At 43.3% G+C, this 23513-nt stretch overlaps 1 protein-coding gene across 1 annotated transcript; it reads left to right on the top strand.

Annotated features, from left to right (window-relative positions):
• The first annotated feature begins 2107 nt into the window (after positions 1 to 2107).
• Positions 2108 to 22866, top strand: sytl2b (synaptotagmin-like 2b). The gene is made up of 21 exons (XM_079678322.1): positions 2108 to 2232; positions 2340 to 2371; positions 2454 to 2639; positions 3960 to 4117; positions 4618 to 4729; positions 5732 to 5780; positions 6314 to 6416; positions 6523 to 6925; positions 7013 to 7224; positions 8201 to 10531; positions 11637 to 11750; positions 11838 to 11888; positions 11981 to 12075; positions 12170 to 12286; positions 13173 to 13336; positions 13544 to 13646; positions 13771 to 13932; positions 14071 to 14155; positions 14270 to 14372; positions 14869 to 15074; positions 22578 to 22866. The coding sequence occupies exons 3-21, from the start codon at positions 2539 to 2541 to the stop codon at positions 22724 to 22726; spliced, it is 4818 nt and encodes a 1605-aa protein (XP_079534448.1). The 5' UTR covers positions 2108 to 2232; positions 2340 to 2371; positions 2454 to 2538; the 3' UTR covers positions 22727 to 22866.
• Positions 22867 to 23513: the final 647 nt, after the last annotated feature.

Genomic DNA, 23513 nt, shown 5'->3' with positions numbered 1-23513 from the left:
AACATGCAAAAGAAGCTCACAAAATACACTTAACCAGTTAAGCCCCGAGCCTGTTTTTCAGGCCTCAGGCTCGAAAATGACATTCCCAGAACAATTTACTATATCTTCACTTCTAAAAGGGGTAACTTAATAATCTTTTTTCTCAAAGCAATGATAAACCTGTGAGTTGGATGTAGAACAGTCAGAATCAATATCGATTTTTTTTATTTTAAAGTAAATTCAGGTTGAACATAACATATAATAGTAATAAACATTACTTATAGTGAAAACCACCCTTGAATGATGAGATAGTAGACTAAAAGCTTTAGGAATTCAAACTATAACATATAATAAGTACCCTGTATCAAGATTGATGCAAAACAAGTGACATTTTACCTTTTTAGAGAGACTTAGAGAAAAACAAACAATTCTGAGATCATTTGGGTGCATTTTCCATAACTCTGGCCCACCTCGGTCGATTTTGATGATTGACACCTCTTTTTAACCGTTAGCCAAAGCCAATAGGGGAAGTTCCTAAAATCCATCATTTCAAATTGACACAGACACATTGGATTAACCTATGGATTAATCTTCAGCAGAGTTTTTATCGTTTTAATGTCATGGAACAAAACTTTTGATCAGAACAACAGCATAGGTAAGACAATGTTTTTGCTCCGTAAAGCTCCGTGTCGTGATGTCTGTTTGCTTCCCCTGTCGCGAGTTCTGATCGCTCAGTTATGATACTTAACCCTAGAATCTAGAACAAATATCTTGTTTGTGCAGATCCGATATGTAATAAGGGTATTTATACCTAGAGTTCTGTGCTAAGTGTGTTAGCATTATTTCGCTAAGGGCTCATTTAGACGCTCCTTGTAAGACTTGTGTTTTGTTTCGGTAAAAATGGTTCTGTCAATTAGCTGAGTTTCTTCGCGTTGGGTATGACACATTAATAGGTTTTTAAATGTGAAGAAGCCCTCAGACGCTGTTTTCTTGCAAGATGTTGGCTTAACTGTTTTTTTTAAGTACTTTGTGGTGTAGAAACAGGGGTGGAAGAAGTACTTAGATTATTTTCTTATGTAAAGTACAAACCTATACTGGGATTAATCTACTTTAAGTATTACAAGTACCAGTATGCAGGTAATCATAAGTCATAAGATGATTCGACTTGTAACGTTAATGCATTATTGTATAAGCATAATTTGTAGTTTTGTGGTAAGTTGAGATGGGCTCATTTAAATATGTTGTGGTTTTGTCCAGTGGTACCAAACAAGAGGACTGGGCCCCTTTTAAAGGGACACAAGATAAACTGTAAATGCTTTGAATGTTATAGGGTTTTTCATATGTGAAGGACCAGCAGGTACACAACAATCAGGAATGCAGGTTGAGGTGCAAAAATAAGGATTTTATTTGCCCAATATATGTACAGTCTTAAGATGGGTAATAAAATCAATTAGGTTTAAACAAAAAGGTGTAGATATAAACAGACCCAATCTAGCATTTAACGCATAAAAAAACGTCACAAAAATGGGTGACATCCTGTGCACTCTTCTGCCCAAGAGCAACTCGCAACCCCCCCTCATCTTCTTCTCTTGCTTTTGGCGGATTGCAAACAACTTAAAAGGTGCATACCGCCACCTAAACCCCCCCTCATTTCCACACTGCAGGAATTTATAGCACTACTGGCCAGTCCATTGTTGCGTGCAGGGGGAAGAGGCTCTAAAAAGGGGTGGCTTAAATGGAGTGGCCTCTTTAAACACCCCTCAGGGTTTGAGAGGAATGGCGTAGTCCAATTAGCTGACACATCTATAAAGGCAGGTGGTTTCCATCAGCTCAACCTTTTGCCAGGAGCAGGGTGAGCTGTACGACACTGACAATATAATTACACACAACACAATTAACAATAGATATTTTAAACAAGATTGAGTGCTCTCAATCTAGCAAAATAAAGCGGTTTCAAATAAATGTGTCTGTCTGATGCAAACAAAAGCATAACCTTTAGGATGTGTGTTCGTTTGTGAGGCTTGTAGCCCTCACATCATAGAATTGTATGTAAAGTAGTACCTATAGCTGATAATTAATTTAGGGGACAAATATATTTAATAATATTTGTAGTGAATGTAGACAAGTAGGATAAAGTCCTACAATGGGTATACTCGAGTAAAGTACCTCAAAGTTACTGTTATTGAGAAAATCTACTTAGTTACCTTTCATGATGTTACTGAATTCATTTGGGGGAACTGGGAAGAGCTTCAGGTATTGCAAAAGTCTTTGATTTAAGTTGAGCTAAGGGGAGTCAACAGTCTGTACATACGTTTAATGGCTGTTTAAAAATGCCATGCTGTGGTTTTTCTACTCACTAGATAACTGTTAAAGACTGTCTATTTGATTTGAGGTAAGTGCCGATCATCGACAAGGTTGTAAAATATATATATTTTAAACTACTTGGGATGTGACAATGTAAATCTGTCCAACAGTGATAGACCCAGCTGGTTGCTTTCCCGCTTGCTAAGCTTTTTTCACACTTGCCCGCTGAGAAACACACTTAGAGGAGGAGGAACCATGATCGACCTGAGCCACCTGACGGAGGAGGAGCAGGGGATGATAATGACGGTGCTGAGGAGGGACACAGACCTGAAGAAGGCTGAGGAGCAGAGAATCAGGTAGAAACATGCGTCAGGCATACATTAGCTCAAATAAATCAGCATCTGATGTCCTTTGACCCTTTTTAAGGGTAGAAGTTTCAAAAGTCAACAGCATTCAGCTTTCTTTACAGGAGCAGAAATGTTTGGCTGACATTTCAGCTAATGTCATGGTATTCAGCTAATGACATTTTAATGATTGAATAAGTAAACTTAAATCTGTCCATTGCCTGTGAGAAAAGGTATTTGGTGGGACATTCAAAATAGTACTTGTCTGGCTATAATGGAATAACACAATAACATCTTGGCCGGAACAGACGTCGCCTCCCTCGCTGAGAAGCCTTAATGTGAGATGTCCAATTAGATTACAGCCAAGATGATGTCCACACATGAGAGGATCATGCTGCTCTGACGGATAAGAATAGAAACCCTTAAATGCCTCAAAAAGGGACACCTCACCAGGGAAGAGACTGATACTGTCTCCTGTCCCTAAAAGACAAATGTTGAATATCATCTAAAATCACGGTTAAACTCTTCATTTAGACAGGGTCAAACATCACACTCAGTGTGTGTATACACGACTTGTTAAGGCAAACAAAAGGCCCATTCGTATTCCTCTAATGTCCAAAAACAAAAGGACATTCTTTCCCAATACAAATGCAGTCATAACCTACAAACAAGAACCTTGTAGAAGATGCGTTTCATTTCATTAAGAGTCGGGAATGTCCTGACACCATGTGCTTTTCATTTTGAGTTAAATGGAATTGGCAGGTGGACCTTTTTGTATCAGTGGTTGACTGAATGCTCGCTGTGTCTCTGAGTAAAAGGATTAGACCAACAGCCTGTAATAATGTGCTACCCTTTTTTCACATGACCACTGTTTCCCTGTCAAGAGGAAAGAGGAGTTGCTCATTTCTCTTTGATTCAATTTGAACTTGATGAGAATGTTTTCCGTAATCCTTTTAGATCGATCATGTGCAACTGGTATGTAGAGCTGGTGGAGTACACATTGGAGGTAGTAGAGCAGAACAAATATACATGGTGTAATGAAAACATTATTAAATAATTAGAATTAAATTTTATTAGGCCAAGTTCAGAAAGTAGCTGAAACATTAAAAGATTGCAAGAGTAAAGATGTGGAGACAAACCAGCACTTTTTCTCGCTTTTCTTTCTGCCCGAAACCTACCGTATGTAGAGATTAGTGCTACTTAAACTAAATTAAAACGACTCAGGACCATTCAAGTAAGCATTGTAAATATGTCACATGGGAATAAGATACAGATAATGATGACCTCTTGACTTATTCATTTGTACATGTCTTTTTTGTGTTTCCCCTTCAGTAAAATGGAGAAATTACTGGACGGCTCGCAGCCGAACACTCAGCTGAAGTATCGGACTGGAGAGTGGTTTTACGAGGCCAAGTCTCTCAGACACATGGACAATATCCATGGCTCTGAGATCATCCTGGCATCCATGAAACCGAGGAAAGCTGGTTTAGGTGTGTTCATGCTACACTGTTGACAAAGGGCTTGTTATAAAGCACATTCTTTAGCTCCATTTGTGGCCCAGCATTCTTTGCATATCTTTTTACCATTGACCCAGCAGCAGTTTTCATCTTCAGAGGTACTTTCATGATCCTTCAGATGTCTACTGGCTTACTGGAAGGAAAAAATAAATAACCTTACAAAGTAGATCTTTTATATATTACAGAAGAGACGAAGATCAGATTAAACAATATGTGAAAATATTGGATTTTGTATCATTGGTTTTCATCTAAGCAAAAGCGTGTCCTTCAGGACGTTGTTGCCAACTGTCAGATAACAGAAATACTTTGGGAGATAAAACCAGCTGCAGGAAAACAGATTAAAATATAAATATACACTTTACATCAGAGGCTAGAAAAACATCAAAATAGTGCAGAAATGAAAACATATCAATCTTGACATTTTAATCACACAGTGTTGTAATTCATAAACTCCCGTTAATTCTCTGCAACAGATGGCTCCCTCAGGATTGAAAGATCCAAAACACCCAGCAGTCGAGGTTTAGACATCGTTGCTCCACCAAAACCTGCCAGATGTTGGGAAGAACTACAGCTGCAGGAGATGAAGTACACACAACTTTATTTTTTCAGATCCACAATTATTTTATATTTCATCTCCTTTCTTTTAAAATGTGTTGCATTCAACCTAACTAGTGTTGGATTGAAATGGTGTGCTAGTGTTTGAGTTGTCTGCTATTACTCTGATTCTCACCCTATCAATATTAACAGTACCTCTGTATGTGTGTGTGCTGTCTTGTGACTCAGTCTGTGTAAACATAGGTGGTGCTCACTGGGAACCTATCTGTTTTATTACCCAGCAGCAGCTTCTGCTCACAACACTGCAGGATGTGGTTTGACTAATATTAAGGGATTGACAGATCAAGAGTTTAGCAAAGTGTTAAACTCATAGAGCTCTCAGAATAATGGTTCTCAATGAGAGTAAAGTTAATCTCCACCTAATTTGGTTAATAATGTTGTTATTTATATATTAAATATAGAGGGGGGGTTTTATTTAGAGACCAGAGAATTATGACAAATACTTTTTTAACTTTGTCTACCAGTGTTTTTATGTAGTTTTGCCACCACTTAGTCACATTCTATATGTTTATTTTACAAGTTTGGTCAATATTTGATTTGGCCAAGCTTCTGTACCTTTCTTAAACACACAGTAGAATAGAACTGCTTAAATTAGTGTTGCAGCCTGTTATGCTACTGTAGGGTTGGACAGTGTAGTTCAATCACATGCATTTTAAATTCAATCAATACATGAGTTGGAGATGTCCTTTTCTGAAAGATGATTCCTCTTATTCAGACTGCTGGATATTATTGTGTGCTTTCCTACTTTCTTTAGATATTTTGGTTGGGTAGACATCTTTCTCTTTGATACCAGTGTGTTCTTTTACGAGTCAGTAAGCCCCAGTCATGCACACTGCAGTGTACTTTAGAGAAAGAAAAGCATTGCTGCCTAGATGTTTTGCAGCAGGCACATTATGTTATTATTTCACCTGATGTCATGTAGGGCTTGTTTTTACTTTGCTTATTTAATATTTAAAAGTTTTTTTTCCACAGCAATGCAGAAAAAGAACTTCTAAATTCAACAGTCCGATCTCCAAGAATGGTAGGCATATGTGTTACAAAACAGCTCAGCTTTACTCCTTCATTCAGCCTTAAAGGTGGGGTATGTCATTTATTTCAGATACACTTTTTGTTATATTCAATGGAATGCTCTTAACATCCCGATAGCAATGAATACATTAAATGCTTTGACAATAAATACATCAAAAAATGTTCATCTGTGGAAGCCGTAGTACTGTAAAAAGCACGACCAATCATTCTAGCCGGCCCGGCTAAAATAACTGGATGGCCTACCTGCCTTTCAGCCTTCCATCTGTGCACAAACTTATCTCGTGCCCTCATTGGTCATGTGCGCGTTCATGTGTGTTGGAGGAGGGGCTCTGTAAGGAACTCTGAAGGAAGAGGCAGATTTTTTCCGGCCGTGTATTTTCAAATTCTAGCGCACTCGAGCTGGTTTCTCCAAATTTGCCTACCCCACCTTTAACTGAATATTTCCTTTGCTCCGGGAAAGTTGTGTTCATATTTTTGATGCAGCTATTGCAATGCCAAAAGTAATTGTAGTCCTTTTCCTTCAAGCCGAGGCACAACCCTTTCAACCGTGCTTCCCTGATAGTTGTTGAGCCACCTGAAACTAATGATGACTGGTCAACCAGGCGGGACCATGAGTCATCTGAGACAGGTTCGAATTGAAACTAACATTTTTGAAATTGAGAATCATCACACAATATGAACGGCAAATAGATTTCAGCCCAGCATTTTAAACTAGAATTCTGCTATTCCCTTAGAGCCCATATCTCCTCTGAAGAGCCACGCAGCAGGGACCAGTCAGACTTCAGGGGGCTCCCTAACATCGGATGGCTCCTCTGGAAGTTTCAGGCCAGTGCCAAAGAAGAGGACATTTCTCTCAAGACGTAGCTCCAGTCAATCGGAAAGCAAAAGCCAGGCACTAGACACTCAGGGTGGGTCAGCGGGGATTGTACCTGCCCCAAGACTGAGCCTCCAACGGGGGTCCAGTGAGAACTCTAACCAGTCCTATGTGAAGGGACAGGATGAAGTACCGCAGAAAAGTGTTGTTTCTAATGAAGTATCTCAGCCATCCAAACATAACAACTTGCAGCAGCCATCCCAAGTTTCCTCTAACTCCAATCTGGAGAGAGAAAGATACACACCTTCTATAACTAGAGACAGGTCAGTGGGAGATTCTTTACACAACTCTGAACCCAAAATATTAATAAATTATCCTATGACTACAACTCACAGCCTTTATCATTTCAGACCAGCCACATTCAGCAGGAGTGATGCATCCACTGACCGAGAGATCCCACAGAAAAGTGATGAACGAGATGATCGGAAACAAAGAGAACATGCAGGGTTAAACACTTTCCAGCTGCACAGCGGCAGCATTCAGGATTCAGCCATAGGAAACAACAGCAGTGTGGGAACATCAATGAGGCAGGGAGAGCTGAGTCTGCCCCAAAGCACTGTGGGTGAGTTCAGTGACAAGAAATACCTCAGCTTCCTGTGATAAAAGTCTGTTTGAACTGGTCATCCAATGTTAACAGAGAGGTTTGTTCCTAAACTTTAGACCGATAAAATTAAGCAACAGCCAGAAAAGAGTAGTTAGCAGTTTGACGTGACATTCAGAGCACATTTTCCTGGTTGTTTTTATTCTCCAGGATTCAGGAGGTCTACAAAGGACAACGGTCTTTGCCATATTTCATATTTCATAAGAAAAAGAAAAAATGGACATAAGTCAGAAAAGAAACAATAAAAAAATACATTTCAGACTTTTATGTACAGCTTAATAGTACCTGCTGATGTTTTCTCTACTATAGATAAAGCAGCAATATCTGCTCCTCTCTGTTACTTCAGTGCATACCCCCAAAAATGACAAAAAAGCAACATCAGGGGCCTTTGTTGCACATCACCCCCTCTCTATCACCATAGAAGCTGATGAAAACACCACAGGGTGCAGCTGGAGCAACACAGACAAATGTATTCATAAAAAAAATACAAATGACATCTTCACAGGTGGGAAACACTAGTAATATGAAAGTTATAAATAATATAGGGAGTGGATGGAGTTATCACTTAAAGGGGCCCTTTGATGCTAATGTTCAAGTTTATTGTATATATATTTTTTTTTTAATGTTCGAAAAGGTTATTTTGATCATACTGCCTGTGCTGTAGCACCTCTTATCGGTTTTGGTAAACCATTAGGCTGGGGGGGGGGGGTACATCTCCAATCACGTACAATGTGTTGGAGCGCCAGCCAATAGAAGTTTGAGTGTTGACTATAATGTGAACATGTCACAGAAGTAAACAAAGGAGTCTTATTGTGTCATTTAAGGCAGGGTGGAGGCACAAATAGCCACGAAGCCAATAAAAGAAGCTCTGACAGTACTAGCTTTCTCATTATAATACAACTAGTATCTTATTCTGTTTTCAAATGCTCTTTTTCAGATGCAGACCCTCCTGTGTCTTACGATCTCAACTTCATTGATAAGTCTGCTACAACGCAAAATAAATCAAATCAGAATAATGCGTTTCAATTGTCCACTCAGACCAGCAGTCCCACTGGTGATGAGGGGGACTCCATCGCGAAGGTACTGGACTGGTTCAGCCGCAGCACAGATAGTCTCGATTGGTTAAAGACAGAAGATAGTCCAAAGGCCGAACATGTAGGAATCAGCAAGTCTAGGGGTAAAGACTCATCACGAAAAGATACCGGGGATATTATAAATTATACAAAGAATGAAACTGTAGAAACTCATTTACAAAGACAGTCCAATGAGCCCGAAGAGTTAAGAGCAACAGACAGAATAGGTAAGAAGGAAGTTACCAAAATACGAGAGGAGGTGAAGAAGGGTACCAGAGAGAAAATGCAGGGTCAGGAAGGTGCAGATAATAACGATGAAAGCCAAGTGCCGCAAGTCTCTCATCTGAAGTCATTCTGGGAGAAAAGCAACGCAGGTCCCAAAATACTTATCAGCAAATCTATTAAGCCCCACGACAAAGGACAAAAACCTGTTCACCTCTCAGCAGAGAAAGACGAGGAGAAAGTGAACAAACCCTACAGAGCACCTGATATGCCGTCTGCGCCTGTTATATATAACTGGAAGGGGATTTATGATAACTCTGCTTTGAAACATGGGGAGGAAAGACAGAACGAGACTGGAGACAATGGTAACTCAAATACAAAACAGGATGTAGACAATCCAGTGATGAATGCTTCAACACAAAGACAAAACAATGACAACTCTGATTATGTAAAGTTTACAGCCAACCTCCAAGAAGTTGACAGAAGAGGTTCAGACCCAGAGATTGTATGTGTAACCAAACTCATTCAACAGCCAAGGACAAACATCCAGTCCAGTGCAAAACCAAACCATATTTTCCAGTCCAGTGAAACCCTACTGCAAGAGGAACTGTCAGGGACTATTCCTGTTTCTCAATTGGATACAAATCCGGACTCTGAGAAACTCTTTATGTCTAGAAACAGCCCATGTATGGACTACAAGCCAGATGAAATTCAAACCACCCCTAAAACACAAATGCGTAGAGGTTCTAGTGAAAGAACAGAGAGTGAGGATAAAAGCGGGCTTCCTAAACGAAAGGAGGATGCTAATAAAGATAGAAGTCCTCGCTCAAACCGAAAAGGTTTACCACATCAAGAAAGTAATGCCGAGAAGATAAAACAGCTGAAATCTTTCTGGGAGCAGGAGAAAAACAAGCCTCCATTTTATACTGGCAAACCTAAAGCTCTTGGGGATGGTAAGGTCCCTCGCGGTGCAAATCAAGCAAAACTGAATAAAAGATATACCAAGTCGGAGTATGATCTGACTTCAATTGGAAAGGATGCAGACAGCGATGAGGAAGAGTCTTCGAATCAGAGAATAGACAAGTTGTCCCCTAGCCTAGGAGCGAGCCGATCACAATTTCACACTCTGCGTGAGTTCTGGGGCGAGTCCTCATCAGACATCAAGGTATCATTTCCCATCGAGAAACTCAAAAGCTCTAAAAGGAAAGAGCCAATAAGTGCCCAGCTTTCATCTCAGGAGTTAAAGTGTAGTGACGCTGCTTTTGAGAAAACAAGACCACCCACCATGAAATCATCTCTTCAGAATCGATCAAAGTCCCCCCATGATAGACAGGCAGGATCAAAAGCAGCAAATGATGGCACAAACAACTTGGCTAATTATACGACAGCTGACTCCAGAAGGAATTCAAAAGACTCCACGAAATCCACAAGCAGTTCAGGAAAAGAGACTCGTCCTACAAAGAGCAGAAAAGACAGTTTTAGCAATTCGAGCAGTCGTGGAAATTCCATGCGTCGTGCTATTAGCATGGTCGCTCTGAGTGTTCCTCGTGATAAAGAACTTAAAATGGATGTTAGTCCAGTCCACTCCCAGAGCAGAAAACAGAGGCAGAATGCCGACAAAGGCGCCTCATCAAGGAGATCATCAGAGGATACTGAGACTCAGATTCCACGTGCACGGGCCTGTGTTCCCAGAGACTTTCGGCATTACCTGGGCATGACAGACAAGAGCAGCGTCCACACCTCTCCAGCTGTCAAGGGTGAGGGCTCTGAAGAGAAGTCTGGGTATGAGTTCGACCTAGTAGGGCCGGTAAGGGTCAGCACTCCAGCGAGCTCAGAGGAGCGTTACAGCAGGAGGGGCAGCAAGACGACTCAGCATCCCCTGTGGGCGAACTACAGCAGTTCAGAAGCAGGTCCAGAGTCGTCTGTGAGCAGCACGTCAGAAACCTGGTCCAGTTCCAGGAACAGTTCAAACCGTGAGCACTTACTTCACTCTTTAAAAAAAAAATATATATATTATGAATATATGTAGCTGTTTTTTTAATGTGAATCAAAGCAGAAATGCAACTTTTCAGTTAATAGATTGAAATAGTAAAAGATCGAAACACATACAGACTTATATCCCTCACACCAAATGCATGATCTAAACTTTCAGTCAGAAGTTGCGTGTTCCTTGCCAATGCCCACCTGGAGGATTGTTGACAAATCAAACTGGATATTTTTTTCTATACTGTATACGTTTTTCTTGTCCGATGCATGAGTCTAAGGACAGAGGGGGTCGTGAATTTGAAATATGCATAAGAATTCAAGAAAACACTTAAAAAATATATTGAGAAAAAAATATATATATCATAAATTGCTTGCAATAAATAGGATTTCATTTTTTCAGTTTAATAAAATACAAATAAATAAAGCTGTATTAAAGGAGTCCAACTCCTGCTGTCTGTTTGCAAACTCATGGTTGATTATTATCTCTGGGTTGTATCCGGCAGTATCCTTGATATCATATCCGCATTGTGTTATCTGTGTTTGTAGAAGCAAATCTCTTTAAACCCTGTGTGTACCTGCCTTCAGTTGCCTATGTTTAGTTTTTGGGCTTGGCGATACTTTGCTCTTACTTCACTGACACCACACAGTTATACAAACCTTTTAAAGCAGCTTCATGTTAGCTTTCTTTAACAGTAGGTTTAATAGATTTGAAGCAAGAGCTGTACAAATACTTAACATTTACAAAGGTCACTGAATTGTTGCTTGGTTATTATTCAAAGCACTTTATCTTAGCAAATGTCAGTGACAAAATCCTAAATGAAAACCAGAGGAATTAAATAATTCACTATTACTCACTCTCTGCATTATCTTTCAGTTGCTCCTTGCAAAATAAGCTATGAAATGGCTCTACCTTGTGCTTGGGATATTGTGATTGACAATTGTGTCATTGTTTTATAAATCAAATGATTAATGAAGATTAGGACTCTTGTTCTCTGTCCAATTTCAATGTAACTGCTGTCTTAAATATTTGCATAGACCAATAGGAACATGAAAACACGCCCTGTTTTCTAACCTGTTGCTTTTCCTCCGTAGGTAAGAATGTTCTTGAAACCCAAAACCTTGTAACAAAAGCGTTGAGGCGAGCAGAGGCACGGCCTAAAACTCTGGCTAAAAGTATGGAGGACATCACGGCATCCTTATCCCCACGTGAGCATAACCTCAACTCCTGAGTCAGGCTGTCCATAAGCATAGATAATTTATAGAGACCGTGTTATCTTTTGATTGTTTTCACAGGACAAGAAAGAAGGCAAGACCCAACTGCTGACATGAGACGCATTAGTTATGGTAAAAAGGCATGATGCTTTTCATTATTATGGATGTTTGCAAGCAAATGAGTCAAGATCTTATCTTCTGCTTCCCAATCCACCACTGTTTAGTTTCATCCATCCCGTCTCCCACCTCATCCTTATTTTCGGACCCGGAGCACCTGAAGAACATGAGCAAATCGGTTCCTTCGTTCTTACAGAAGGAGGTAAAACGACCCCTGCATCTTTTAGACCTGTAGGTCAAGGCCTGCTCTGCATCCCTGTGCACAGAGCTTTTTTTGCCTGCTCTTTGTGTTTCAGGACACTGGCAGAGACACTGACTCCACCTGTGAGGACAGTGACCACCCAGAGAGACTAATGAAGGGCAGCTCCTTGAATAACCTCACTGGCTCCTCTGGCATGGCATCTCTGTCCTCTGTATGTTCAAACACAGCAGCATGCATTGCTTACTTGTTGCATAATTAACTCTCGGACACTGCTTTCTTAAACTGCGGGGCTCATTTGCCTTTACACTTAAGTTGTGATAAACATTAAACAATTATTTTGCTAGGAGTTGGATCACCATCTCAATCAACAAGACACATGAAGGCCCAGTTTTTAAGTCTAAACAATGGGCTACCTATCAACATCAGACTGATGGTAGGGACCAAATCTTCAAATACACCAACAATAAGAACTCCATCGATTTAGCATCGCAATGATGAGAAGATAGTTTGAAAAGAAAGGATAACAATCAATGCAGAATCAGAGATATTCCTAAATCATAAAAAAGCAATATGGTCAATATTAAAGCCACATTGTTATCATGAGGTAGTATGTCCAAATTCATGCACTTACTTTGTAAGTGGAGCTTGGTCAAAGATTCCGTTGCGTTACGCTGGTAGTAACTGCTAATGTAGCCAAAAGCTGCTAGTCTCAAACAGCAAGGAGGGCTGGAGAGGTCTGTGAAGATACCATTTTTAACTATACATCCCCAGTTTGTTTTAAATGTTTAAATATTTATTATTTAGACCCAACCAACAAGTGACATCATTTGAGGCAATATATACAATTTGAAGCCGGCTTTATACAATGTTTTTCATTTGTATGCAGTAGTTTTCCTTATGAAACCTGAAAACGCCTGGAAACATATTTGAAATGCATGATGGGTGGAGTTCCCCTTAAATGTGACTAATTAGCTTGGTCCAGACCTCTAGATTTGATTTAAAGAAAACCAAAACAACAAGTTATCCAATAAAACAATTACCTAACCGATATGATTTATGATATACAATGTGGCCTACTTGTTTGTCTGTGCTCCTAGCTGAGCGGCAGCGTGATGACCATGTACAGCGCGGACTTTGTGGAGGTTCAGGGAAACATCCAGTTCTCCATCAACTACATCCAGAAGCTCAGAGAGTTTCACATCTTTGTGGTTCAGTGCCAAGACCTGGCTGCAGTCGACCCAAAGAGGGGCCGCTCAGATCCGTGCGTACTGTACCTGACAAATGCTAAAATCACATTGCTATACTGTGTAATTCATTTAAGCTTATTCATTTGTGCATGCAAGTCAGAAAGTATACTCCTTTATTTTTATAAATGTGTCCTTTCAGTACTTTTAAAACAGAAAAGTACCTCGACTGACAAAGCAAATAAACATTATACTGAAGGTGTATCTTTTTTGTTCTTTTTAAGGTATGTCAAAAGCTACCTGGTCCCTGACAAAGCTAATCTTGGAAAGAGGAAAACATCTGTTAAAAAGAAAACACTGAGTCCCACTTTCAACGAAATCCTAAGAGTAAGAATCCACAAATATATTTCAAGTAGTACTAAGCAAGCACATACACTATTCCACTCTGTAATGCTTAAACCTGCATGATAATTAACAAACAAAAGCATATCCCTTTTATTTGGCCCCACAGTATCGTGTTCGCATGGAGTACCTGAGAACCCAGACGCTCATTCTCTCTATTTGGCATCACGACACGTTTGGCAGGAACAGTTTCCTGGGCGAGGTAGACGTCGACCTCTCCAAATGGGACTTTGACAACACCCAGATGAACTACTTGGCACTGAGAGCAAGGGTAAGAGGAAAACCACAGGCTTACTTTATATGCAGCTGTATTGTATTGTGTTACCTGTGCACAAAGGAATGTTGGCAGTGGCACTACAAGATGGATTTAGGAAGTATTGTTTCTGTAATTTATACTCAAACTTTTCAGACTCTACCCACTCTAGCGCCATCACATGGTCGAGGAGAAATGAGGCTAGCCCTGCGCTTCCTGCCAGAGATCATCCACAGTGAAGGTCAACAGTCTTAATCTGCTTTTTAAATTAGTCGTTATCTTTTGTTATCCAAAATCTCACCCATTCTAAAGACAAGGTTCATATTGTTTATTTATTTGAATTTCTTATTTGAAGGATTAGTGAAGGAGGGTTCAAGCACTGGAGAGATTCACATTTGGGTGAAAGAATGCAAAAACCTGCCTCTAATCAGGGCAACCATCGACCCATATGTTAAGTGGTAAGAATTAAACCTCCATCTTAGAGAAATACCCCGGCATTTAGGGAAATACTCTCTTTTGAGAGTTAGATGAGAATGTTGTCAACTTCTTTTATATAAAAAATAAATGTATAGCCAGCAGACAATCAGCATCATTTAACATTGTGATTATAATAAAAACAAGTGTAAATACACTATGGTTTAACAGGGGGAAATCTTCTGGCCTACTTCTTGTCAACCACAGTAATTTCCTGGAGATTTAACTTTGTGTGAAACAGCTAATTTTAATTATCACATACATATTGTGACGTATTATGGTTAATTACTGCGCATTAAAGGTGTGTGGAAGTGGATTTTATTCAACCAACCATAGACCCATGTGTGTAGTATCATGCTAAGCTAAACTAACCTTTTCCTAGCTAAAACCTTAGCCTCATATTAAATGGATTAACATGAGAGTGGTATTCCAGTTCAAATCAATCACTCAACAAATGTCCCTTTTTCCCCTCATCTCAAGCTTCGTTCTGCCGGACACAAGCAGGAAGAGTCGCCAGAAGACGCGTGTGCTGCGGAGGACAGTAGATCCAGCGTTTAACCACACCATGGTGTACGACGGCATCAGACAGGCTGACCTATCAGACGCCTGCGTGGAGCTCACTGTGTGGGACAGGGACAGACTAGCCAGCAATCTGCTGGGGGGCCTGAGGATTGGAGCTGGAACAGGTAGAGGGAGAGGGTCATGTTTTCTCTAAAAACACAAACTGATAAGAAATCTGACTAATGCTAAGGTATTCATCATCAGCTGGAGCAAAGAAAGGTTAAAAGTCTAAGACATTTCCTTAAAGTGGACCTATCATGCTATATTTGAATAATATAGTGTAGGACCATACCTATATAAGGCATATTTATACTTTTTATTTTTCAAAATACCAAACGGATCATTCATTTTAGCCATTCCTCATTTCGCTCAATTTAACACCGTCTTTGCACGGGCTGATTCTGTGAGAACAGCACCATCTACAGGCCTGGCATATGTACTACAGCGTCTCCAGCGCTTTCGAACGGCAATGTCCGTGGCTGTCTCCTCCCGATTGGTGGAGTTGGCCCAATTGCCGTAGCGCCACTTCTGTGACGTCATAGAAGTGTTCAAATCTGGATCAGTCTGTATCAGCTCCGTTGCAGCCCCTTTTTAAGATATTTGGGTATGGAGGAAAATAGAGAGGGTTGTGTTTTCTGACACTTGGTGAGTTCCCTGGAACACTGGGTCACGTATTCATGTATAAAAGATGTACAAAAGTGCATTTTGCATGATAGGTCACCTTTAAAAAATGTATAGATCAAATAAAGTTTGCAGCACAGTGTAGTAAAGTGCATGTTTCAGTTAGATGTCAAATTGTTGTCATTTATATGTAAAAACTATAGGTTACTTACGTAACCCCAGTTCTCAGAGTAACATGAAGTGAGATGTCTCACTATGGGATGCGCCTCATCGCGGAGCAAACAGAAGCATCAATCTCATTACGCCAATCCTGATTGGCTGGTGATCTTGACGTCAGCTTCAGGGAATCTACCCCCTATAAGTAGCTTGCGCTACGCCGCATGCATCATTCAAAATAAGCACCTCTTCTTGCTTCACCATAGCAAGGAGGGCCGTCTGGTGAGACATCATACTTCATGTTACTCTGAGAACTGGGGTTACGTAAGTAACCTATAGTTCTCATTCGTAACACTCCGTTCGATGTCTCACTATGGGATATTATAGCTCCCGTATTGCCAGACGAGCTTATCTTGAAAATCACCAAACCCAACCAGAATTTAACAGTTAGAGCTCTAACTCAGCAGGGGGCCCAGCACTGCATGGGCCACACTGGGAGCAGAGACGTCTAATCTGTAAAAGCGGACAAAAGTGAGCGGCGAGCACAAATGTCTTGGATGGAAACACCCCTGAACAAAGCCCAGGATGTAGCCAGACCACGAGTCGAATGAGCACGCAAACCCTAAGGTGTCTGCAGACCCTGACTCGTGTAAGCCAAAGCAATTGCCTCCACAATCCAGTGAGAGAGCCGTTGCTTAGTAACAGGCTTGCCCTTCTGAGGGTTAGCCCAGGACACAAAGAGTTGGTCATTATGACGAAACTCTTTTGATCTGTCCATATAAGTGCGTAAAGCACGGACTGGACATAGCAAATTCGGCTGCTGTTCCCCGGAGGGACACAGCGGTGGAGGAAATGACTCAATGTCAATGGGGGTACATGAACCAACCACCTTAGGTATAAAGGCAGGGTTGGGCTTCAGCAACACTCTCGTTAACCCTCGGGCAAACTGAGTGCATGAAGGATGTACAGATAGTGCATGAATGTCACTGACTCGCTTGGCGGATGCCAGGGCCAGTAACAGCACTGTCTTGAGTGACAGGTGCTTCATGTCAGCTTCTTCCAGGGGTTCAAATGGGGCTCGAGTGAGCCCATCTAAAACCACTTTCAAGTCCCATAAGGGCACCAGTGTCCTGGAAACAGGAAGGAGCCTGCGAGCTCCCTTCATAAAACGGCAGACCAGAGGATGTTGGCCGGCCGTCTTACCCTCAAAACCCACATGGCATGCAGCAATAGCAGCCAGGTAGACTTTGATCGTGGAGAAAGCTCTGTGTTTATCAATTAGGTCCTGTAGAAATGATAAAATCACTCCCACAGGGCATTGAAAAGAGGTGTGCCCTTTTTGAAGGCACCAGTCCTCAAACACCCTCCACTTACAGTCATAAAGACACCTAGTGGAGGAAGCTCTCGCACTCTGAATAGTGTTTATCACCTTCTGCGGGAGACCCACTGCATTCAGATTATACCACTCACGGGCCAGGCCCATAGGGCCATGCGCTCCGGGTGTGGGTGAAAGATCGTCCCCCCCGCCTGAGACAGTATGTCTCTGCGTAGGGGGAGCTGCCACGGCTGACCGCACAGCAGCTGATATATCTCCGCCAGCCAGTACATTGCAGGCCAGTGCGGAGCTATCAGGATCATTGTGTGTCGCCGTTCCCTCACTCTGGCCAGAGTTGGGGGTATCAGCGCCAGGGGTGGAAACGCGTACAGGAGGACCGGAGGCCAAATGTGCGCGAGCGCGTCCACGCCTAATGGTGCGTTTTGACCGCGCATTGAAAAGAAAAGCTGACAGTGAGCATTTTCTTTTGATGAGAACAGATCTACCGCGGCTCGGCCGTAACGCACCCACAGCTGGCTCACAACCATTGGATGTAGAGTCCAGTCTGCATACAGTGGTACACCTCTGGAAAGCAGGTCTTCCCCGAGGTTCATCACACCCGGTATGTGCGTCGCTCTCAGAGAGACGAGACGGCCGCAGCTCCACAAGATCATTTTGCGTGCCAGCATGTGTAACTGGAGAGAGCGCAAACCCCCTTGTCGGTTTATATACGATATTGTGGTCGTATTGTCCGTCCTCACGAGGACATGGTGTCCTCTGAGAAAAGGCAGAAAGCGTTTTAGGGTGAGGAACACCGCTAAAAGCTCCAGGTAATTTATGTGCGACCGTTGGAGGTCTCTGCTCCAGAGACCCCTCACCGGATGACCTTCGTAAATACCTCCCCAGCCTGTCAGACATGCGTCTGTGGTGACCACCTTCCGTGAAAGGACAGCACCCATAGGCACTCCCCGAACCAGAAAAGTCGGGTGCAGCCAGTGGCGCAGTGCCATTAAGCATTTCACAGTAAGCATCACTCTCCGCGCTCCATGACGCGCAGGGTTTAGTTTTAGAGCGGCTACCCAGCACTGAAACTCCCTCATGTGTAACCGTCCCAGTCGTACGACAAGGATGGCTGACGCCATGAGCCCCAGTAACCGCAGACATGAGCTGAAAAGAACATGTTTGCGCAGCTGGAAATGAGCGAGGCAAGCTCTGAAAGCTTTCACTCTTTCCGCTGACAGGCGGGCTGTAAAAGGCACCGAGTTCAGGTGTAAACCCAGGAAGAGTACAGTCTGTGCCAGGCACAACATGCTCTTTTCTGTGTTTATTATGAAACCCAGGTTGAGCAGGTGCTTTACGAGGACATTTGTCTGCGTAATAGCCTCCTGTTCCGACTGTGCGAGAAGCAGCCAGTCGTCTAGGTAGGTTGCCAGGCGAATACCCTGTTGTCTTAACGGGGCTATCGCGGCTTCCGTACATCGTACAAACACTCTTGGACTGAGAGACAGACCGAAGGGAAGTACTCTGTATTCGTAACAGATCCCCTGAAATGCGAACCTCAATTATTTCCTGTGTGGGTAATATACTGGGATGTGGAAATACGCATCTTTCAGGTCGACTGATGTAAACCAGTCGTTTTGTCGCACGAGACGCAGCAGAGATGTGTGAGTGAGCATTCTGAATTTGTATCTTTTTAGATATTTGTTCAGAGCCCTCAAATCTAGTATTGGCCGAATTCCGTTCCCTCCCCGTTTGGGAACGAGGAAATACTTGGAATAAAAGCCGCTCTGACTCTGCTCGGCGGGTATTATAGATATAGCCTTCTTTTCTAGAAGTGAGAGAATCTCTCTCTCCAGAATATGGGCTGACTCTCCTCGGGCTTGTGAATACAGAACGCCCGAGAAGCGAGGGGGGGTGACAGCGAATTGGAGTCTGTAGCCCCGTGTTACTGTCTTGAAAACCCAAGCAGATGCTGTGAGCATCTCCCATTGTTTGCTCCTTAGAGCCAGTGGAGATGTCACGTCTCTTACCCTCTGAGTCTCTATTTGTTGTGTTATGGGGCCCTCTAGTGTCTGAACACGATGTTACCCCATTTCGACAATCCCCACCGAGACTGCGCATGCGCGTGACGGTGGTGCCTTCACAACCCCAGCCGGCACTGCGCATGCGCGTGACGGTAGCGGCTCTATAACCCCAGTCGTCACTGCGCATGCGCATGGCGGTGGTGCCTTCACAGACCTGTCTATTATCCGCCTTTTGAGAGAGGCCGTAGCTGCTCTCAAAAGAGGGACAGGCGACAGACTGTTTATTGTTTTTATTGTCTTTCTTTTCATTTTTTTGGATTGCGCCCTCGGCTTGAAGCCTGGATGCGACAGTGAAAAATTATTTATTTGAAAACAACAACAATTGTGAGATGTGTTTTTGTGACTTAGGCAGATAGCAGTACTCGCTGTCTCTGGTATTAAGTCTGTTTCCCTTCTGGCGCGAACTTGAGGATGGCGTTGCGGCATCACTCGAGGCGGCGGGAAGATGGAGGCCTGGTGGCACCCCGAAAACACATCTGGAGCTGGGGAACAGGGAACTTCCAGCTCTGTCACCGAGGAGAGGAGAGGAGGCTGTCAGGCCGCCCGCTTCTTTTTCCTCGACTGGTGACCGAAAATCTGAGTCGGCTGTGCCTGAACAGCAGCTGCCGAAACCGGAGATTTCCTCGGCCAGCTCGTCCTCGTCTCCTGCCTGGGCTGGGGACTCGGGGCGGGCTGTGGCCTCTGCTGCCTCGGTACCTTGAACCGGGCAGAACGTGAGGCAACTTGGGCGAAGGACTGCCGCGAGACCGTCGCAGTTAGCGGCTGGACCCTTCGGGGGAGACAGAGGTGGAGGGCCTCGTCTTCCTTCTTTTTCGACTCACATCTCCGCTGCATCGAGACTAAAGCGGAGCCGAAAATACCCTCGGGAACGATAGGCATGTCAAGAACATCCTCCTTTTCCCGGTCTGGGAGGTTGGTCAGGTTGAGCCACCTGGCTCTCTCCTGTACCACCATTATGCCCATGACTTTGCCCGTGGCCTGGGCTGCACAGCGCTGCACACGGAGGCAAATGTCCGTGATCGCTGCGATCTCGTCCCATACGGCCGGCCCAGGTTTGCTCGATAGGTCCTCGCAGAGCTCCGCCTGGTAGGCGGTCAGCAGTGAGGAGACATTGAGTGCCCTGGCGGACAACGCTGCGGCTTTATAGGCCCGTTCCGTCATCGCTGACTGGAACCGGTCTGCCTTCACCGGTAGCGTGGGGTTCCTGCTTGGTGTCAGAGCCAGCCTCGGTTGGAGGTGGGCTGCCACCAGCGGTTCCATGGGCGGCATGCGGAGCAGGCCGAGCCTCTCCATACCGTCACAGTCCAGGGAGGAGGCACCCATGGATTGGGGCCTTATTACTGAAGGGGCGGTCTCTCCACGAGACCGACACCTCATCCAGCATCTCCGGGAAGACTGGAAGGAGCTGCCTCTTTGTCCTCGCTGCGTGGGGCAAAGTCTTCCTCTCGTAGCGAGACCTGGAGGTCTCCTTGGCCATTTCAGGCCATGGGATGTCCAGCCTGGACGCGGCACGTTGACACACGGCCTGCAGGTCCATGCTCAGACAGGGCAAAGCTGGTGCGCTATCGCCCGGGAGAGCAGCCATCGCTCCCGGCTTTGCAGCCTGAGCTGATGACACGAAGACATCATCGTCTTGCTCATCCGAGTCGGACAGGAGGAACTCAGAGGTATCCTGTTCGTCCTCCATGTAGTCCAACTCCAGGACATCATCTGCGGGCGAGACCATGGTGAGGTCCAGTTGGGAGCCCCAGCTTGACACAGCGCGGGGCTCCGCTCTCGCGGCTGTTGCCGCCACCGGGTCCCAGCCTGACACGGCGCGGGGCTCCGGTTCAGCAGCTGCCGCTGTTATTGAGCCCCAGCCTGACACAGCGCGGGGCTCAATCACCGCGGCGGACGCCCCCATGTCTTGATTGCCGGCCGGCGAAACAGCGGACATGAGGGGGTCCTGTCCCGACAAGCTAGCTTGGCGTGCTAGCCGTCGGCGGAGGCTCTTGATGGTGAAGCGGGCACAATGCCCGCACGAGCCGGGGTTGTCGATAGCCTCCTGGGCATGTTCCAGCCCGAGGCAGGACGAGCAGACCTGGTGTGAGTCTGTGCCTGATATCTTCAACCCGCAGCCGCAGAGTCGAGCCTCCGAGTCCCTGACTCCTCTGGTGTGAGGGAGAGAAGCGTCCATCTTGTTCGCCGTGGTGAATGCGTGGAGAGGACCCGCTCGTAACAGGTACTTTGCTGAGAAAAAATCCTTCCCCACCTGTCGTTAATCCGGAGAAAAAATCGACGGTGTAGAATTTTATTCTCAAAGAATATTAACTGGTGTGTTAATACCCTTTTTATCTTCCCCTCCTCTGGTGTGAGAGAGAAAAAGAAAAAACCGTCCCCGCTACCTTGTTGTCGGTAGTGAGGAAAGGCAAGCTAGTAACAGGTGTGCTACCAGCTTGAAAAATCAAAACCTTACCTTTAATTCCGAAGAAATAAACGGCGAGGTAGATTGCAACACTAACTGGTGTGTTAGTATTAACAGTCTTCTTGCAGAAGTATATATAAAAGTAGCCGGCGAGCGCCCGTCGACCGAAGTTTGGATAGCCCGGCTACCAATAGAGATGTGCTCTGAAGCGAGAAGAGGTGTTTGAATGATGCATGCGGCGTAGCGCAAGCTACTTATAGGGGGTAGATTCCCTGATGCTGACGTCAAGATCACCAGCCAATCAGGATTGGCGTAATGAGATTGATGCTTCTGTTTGCTCCGCGATGAGCCGCATCCCATAGTGAGAAATCGAACTGAGTGTTACGAATGAGAACTGGGTCGCACTGTGAGGTACCAAAAGTAATCACCAATCAAGCAATTTATTCAATTATTTATTAATCAATACTTATATTCACTCTGATTTCAACTAACAGGACTATTGCCTGGCAGATGTGAAAATCTAAATGTCTTCGCACAATATTAATCCCACAGTCACATGAACTTAAGTTTACAACCTACACATTTTCCATTGTGATTTATCCAGCCATTACATTCTTGAATTACTGGTTGGCCAGAAAAATGTCAGGAAATACTCAAAACTCAATTCATATATCAATAAAACAGAGTAAACATATTATGTTATAGTCCAAGTCATGCAATCAGAATTATTCTCAACAAAATGTAGTCAAAGTATCTAAAGTAGAAATAACATTAGGCACTACAATATCCCCTGTCAGTGAATATATAGAATTATATATAACATTATAAAATAAATCTGAGGGGGTTGAGATGATTTTTTGAGGGAGAAAATAAGTAAAATACAAAATGATGATACAAAGAAATATGTATTTTTTTCTTTACTCGCCTTTATTTGTGAAACATTTGAAAATGTTAACTCTTTGGGCCTCAAACACTTACTTACATGAAGCTATATGAGAAGTGTAATGCTTTTCTTTTTAAGACTTTATTTGTCTCTGTCTCCCTGCAGGCAGAAGTTATGGAGCCCTGGTGGACTGGATGGACTCCACTCCCTTTGAGGCCGCCCTGTGGGAGCGCATGATGGTCACCCCAAATGAATGGGTGGAGGACATTCTCCCATTAAGGGTACTGAACTCTGCAAAAACTGGTTTCAAATAGGTCTAAATATATACAACGCCATATTTCAAAGACATTATATTTTTGAGCAGTATAAATGCAATAAGTTAACTGTTTTAAAGATGTATATTCAGCCCAGAAAAGCTGATGAAAAAATAAAGTGAAGACCATGTGTGGTACAATTGTCTACTGTGTTTTCTTTTTAACCTCTACAGGTACTCTAGGAAATAATAGAAAGCGAAACGGTGGTAACAAACTCTCAGGAGAGTACGTTGTGTATGAAAACAGACACTCGCAAAACTGTGAGCTTCTGCTTGGGAACAAAAGGAGAAATTTAAGACACCTGCTGGACAATGTGTTGGCTTTGCCTTTTAAAGGGTGTTCTAACAAGAATGTCACCGGACAAAATAATAAACCCAAATGAATACATTTAAAATCAGACAAATTAAAAGGTCTGGCATAACACTGATTGATAGACTTCTTTTACCCATAGATCCAGATTTATATATATAACACAGTATTTCTAAGCTCCACTTTTTTGTTAGTTGCTTCCAAAGTGCAACCCACCTGTTTACTCTAATATCTCATATATTTAGTAGGCATTTTGTAAGGCTAATATGAATGTAAATAGGCTGGCACAGTGGTAACGATAAACAATGTACATTTAAATGTTTGTAATCGTAAGCGCTGTATCTTATCAAAACCTTGCTCTCAAACGTACTTTTATTTTGTCACTATTGTTATGAATCTAATGTAACAGCATTTGTGATGTGATGAACTGTTGCATATATAAAAGGGCAATTTGATACAACAAAAACTCCAAAATACA

This window comes from Notothenia rossii, assembly GCF_949606895.1.
Source record: "Notothenia rossii genome assembly, chromosome: 4".
Taxonomy (NCBI): Eukaryota; Metazoa; Chordata; class Actinopteri; order Perciformes; family Nototheniidae; genus Notothenia; species Notothenia rossii.
Note: the sequence above shows the minus strand (reverse complement) of the source record. Positions and strands in the feature narration are given on the sequence as shown.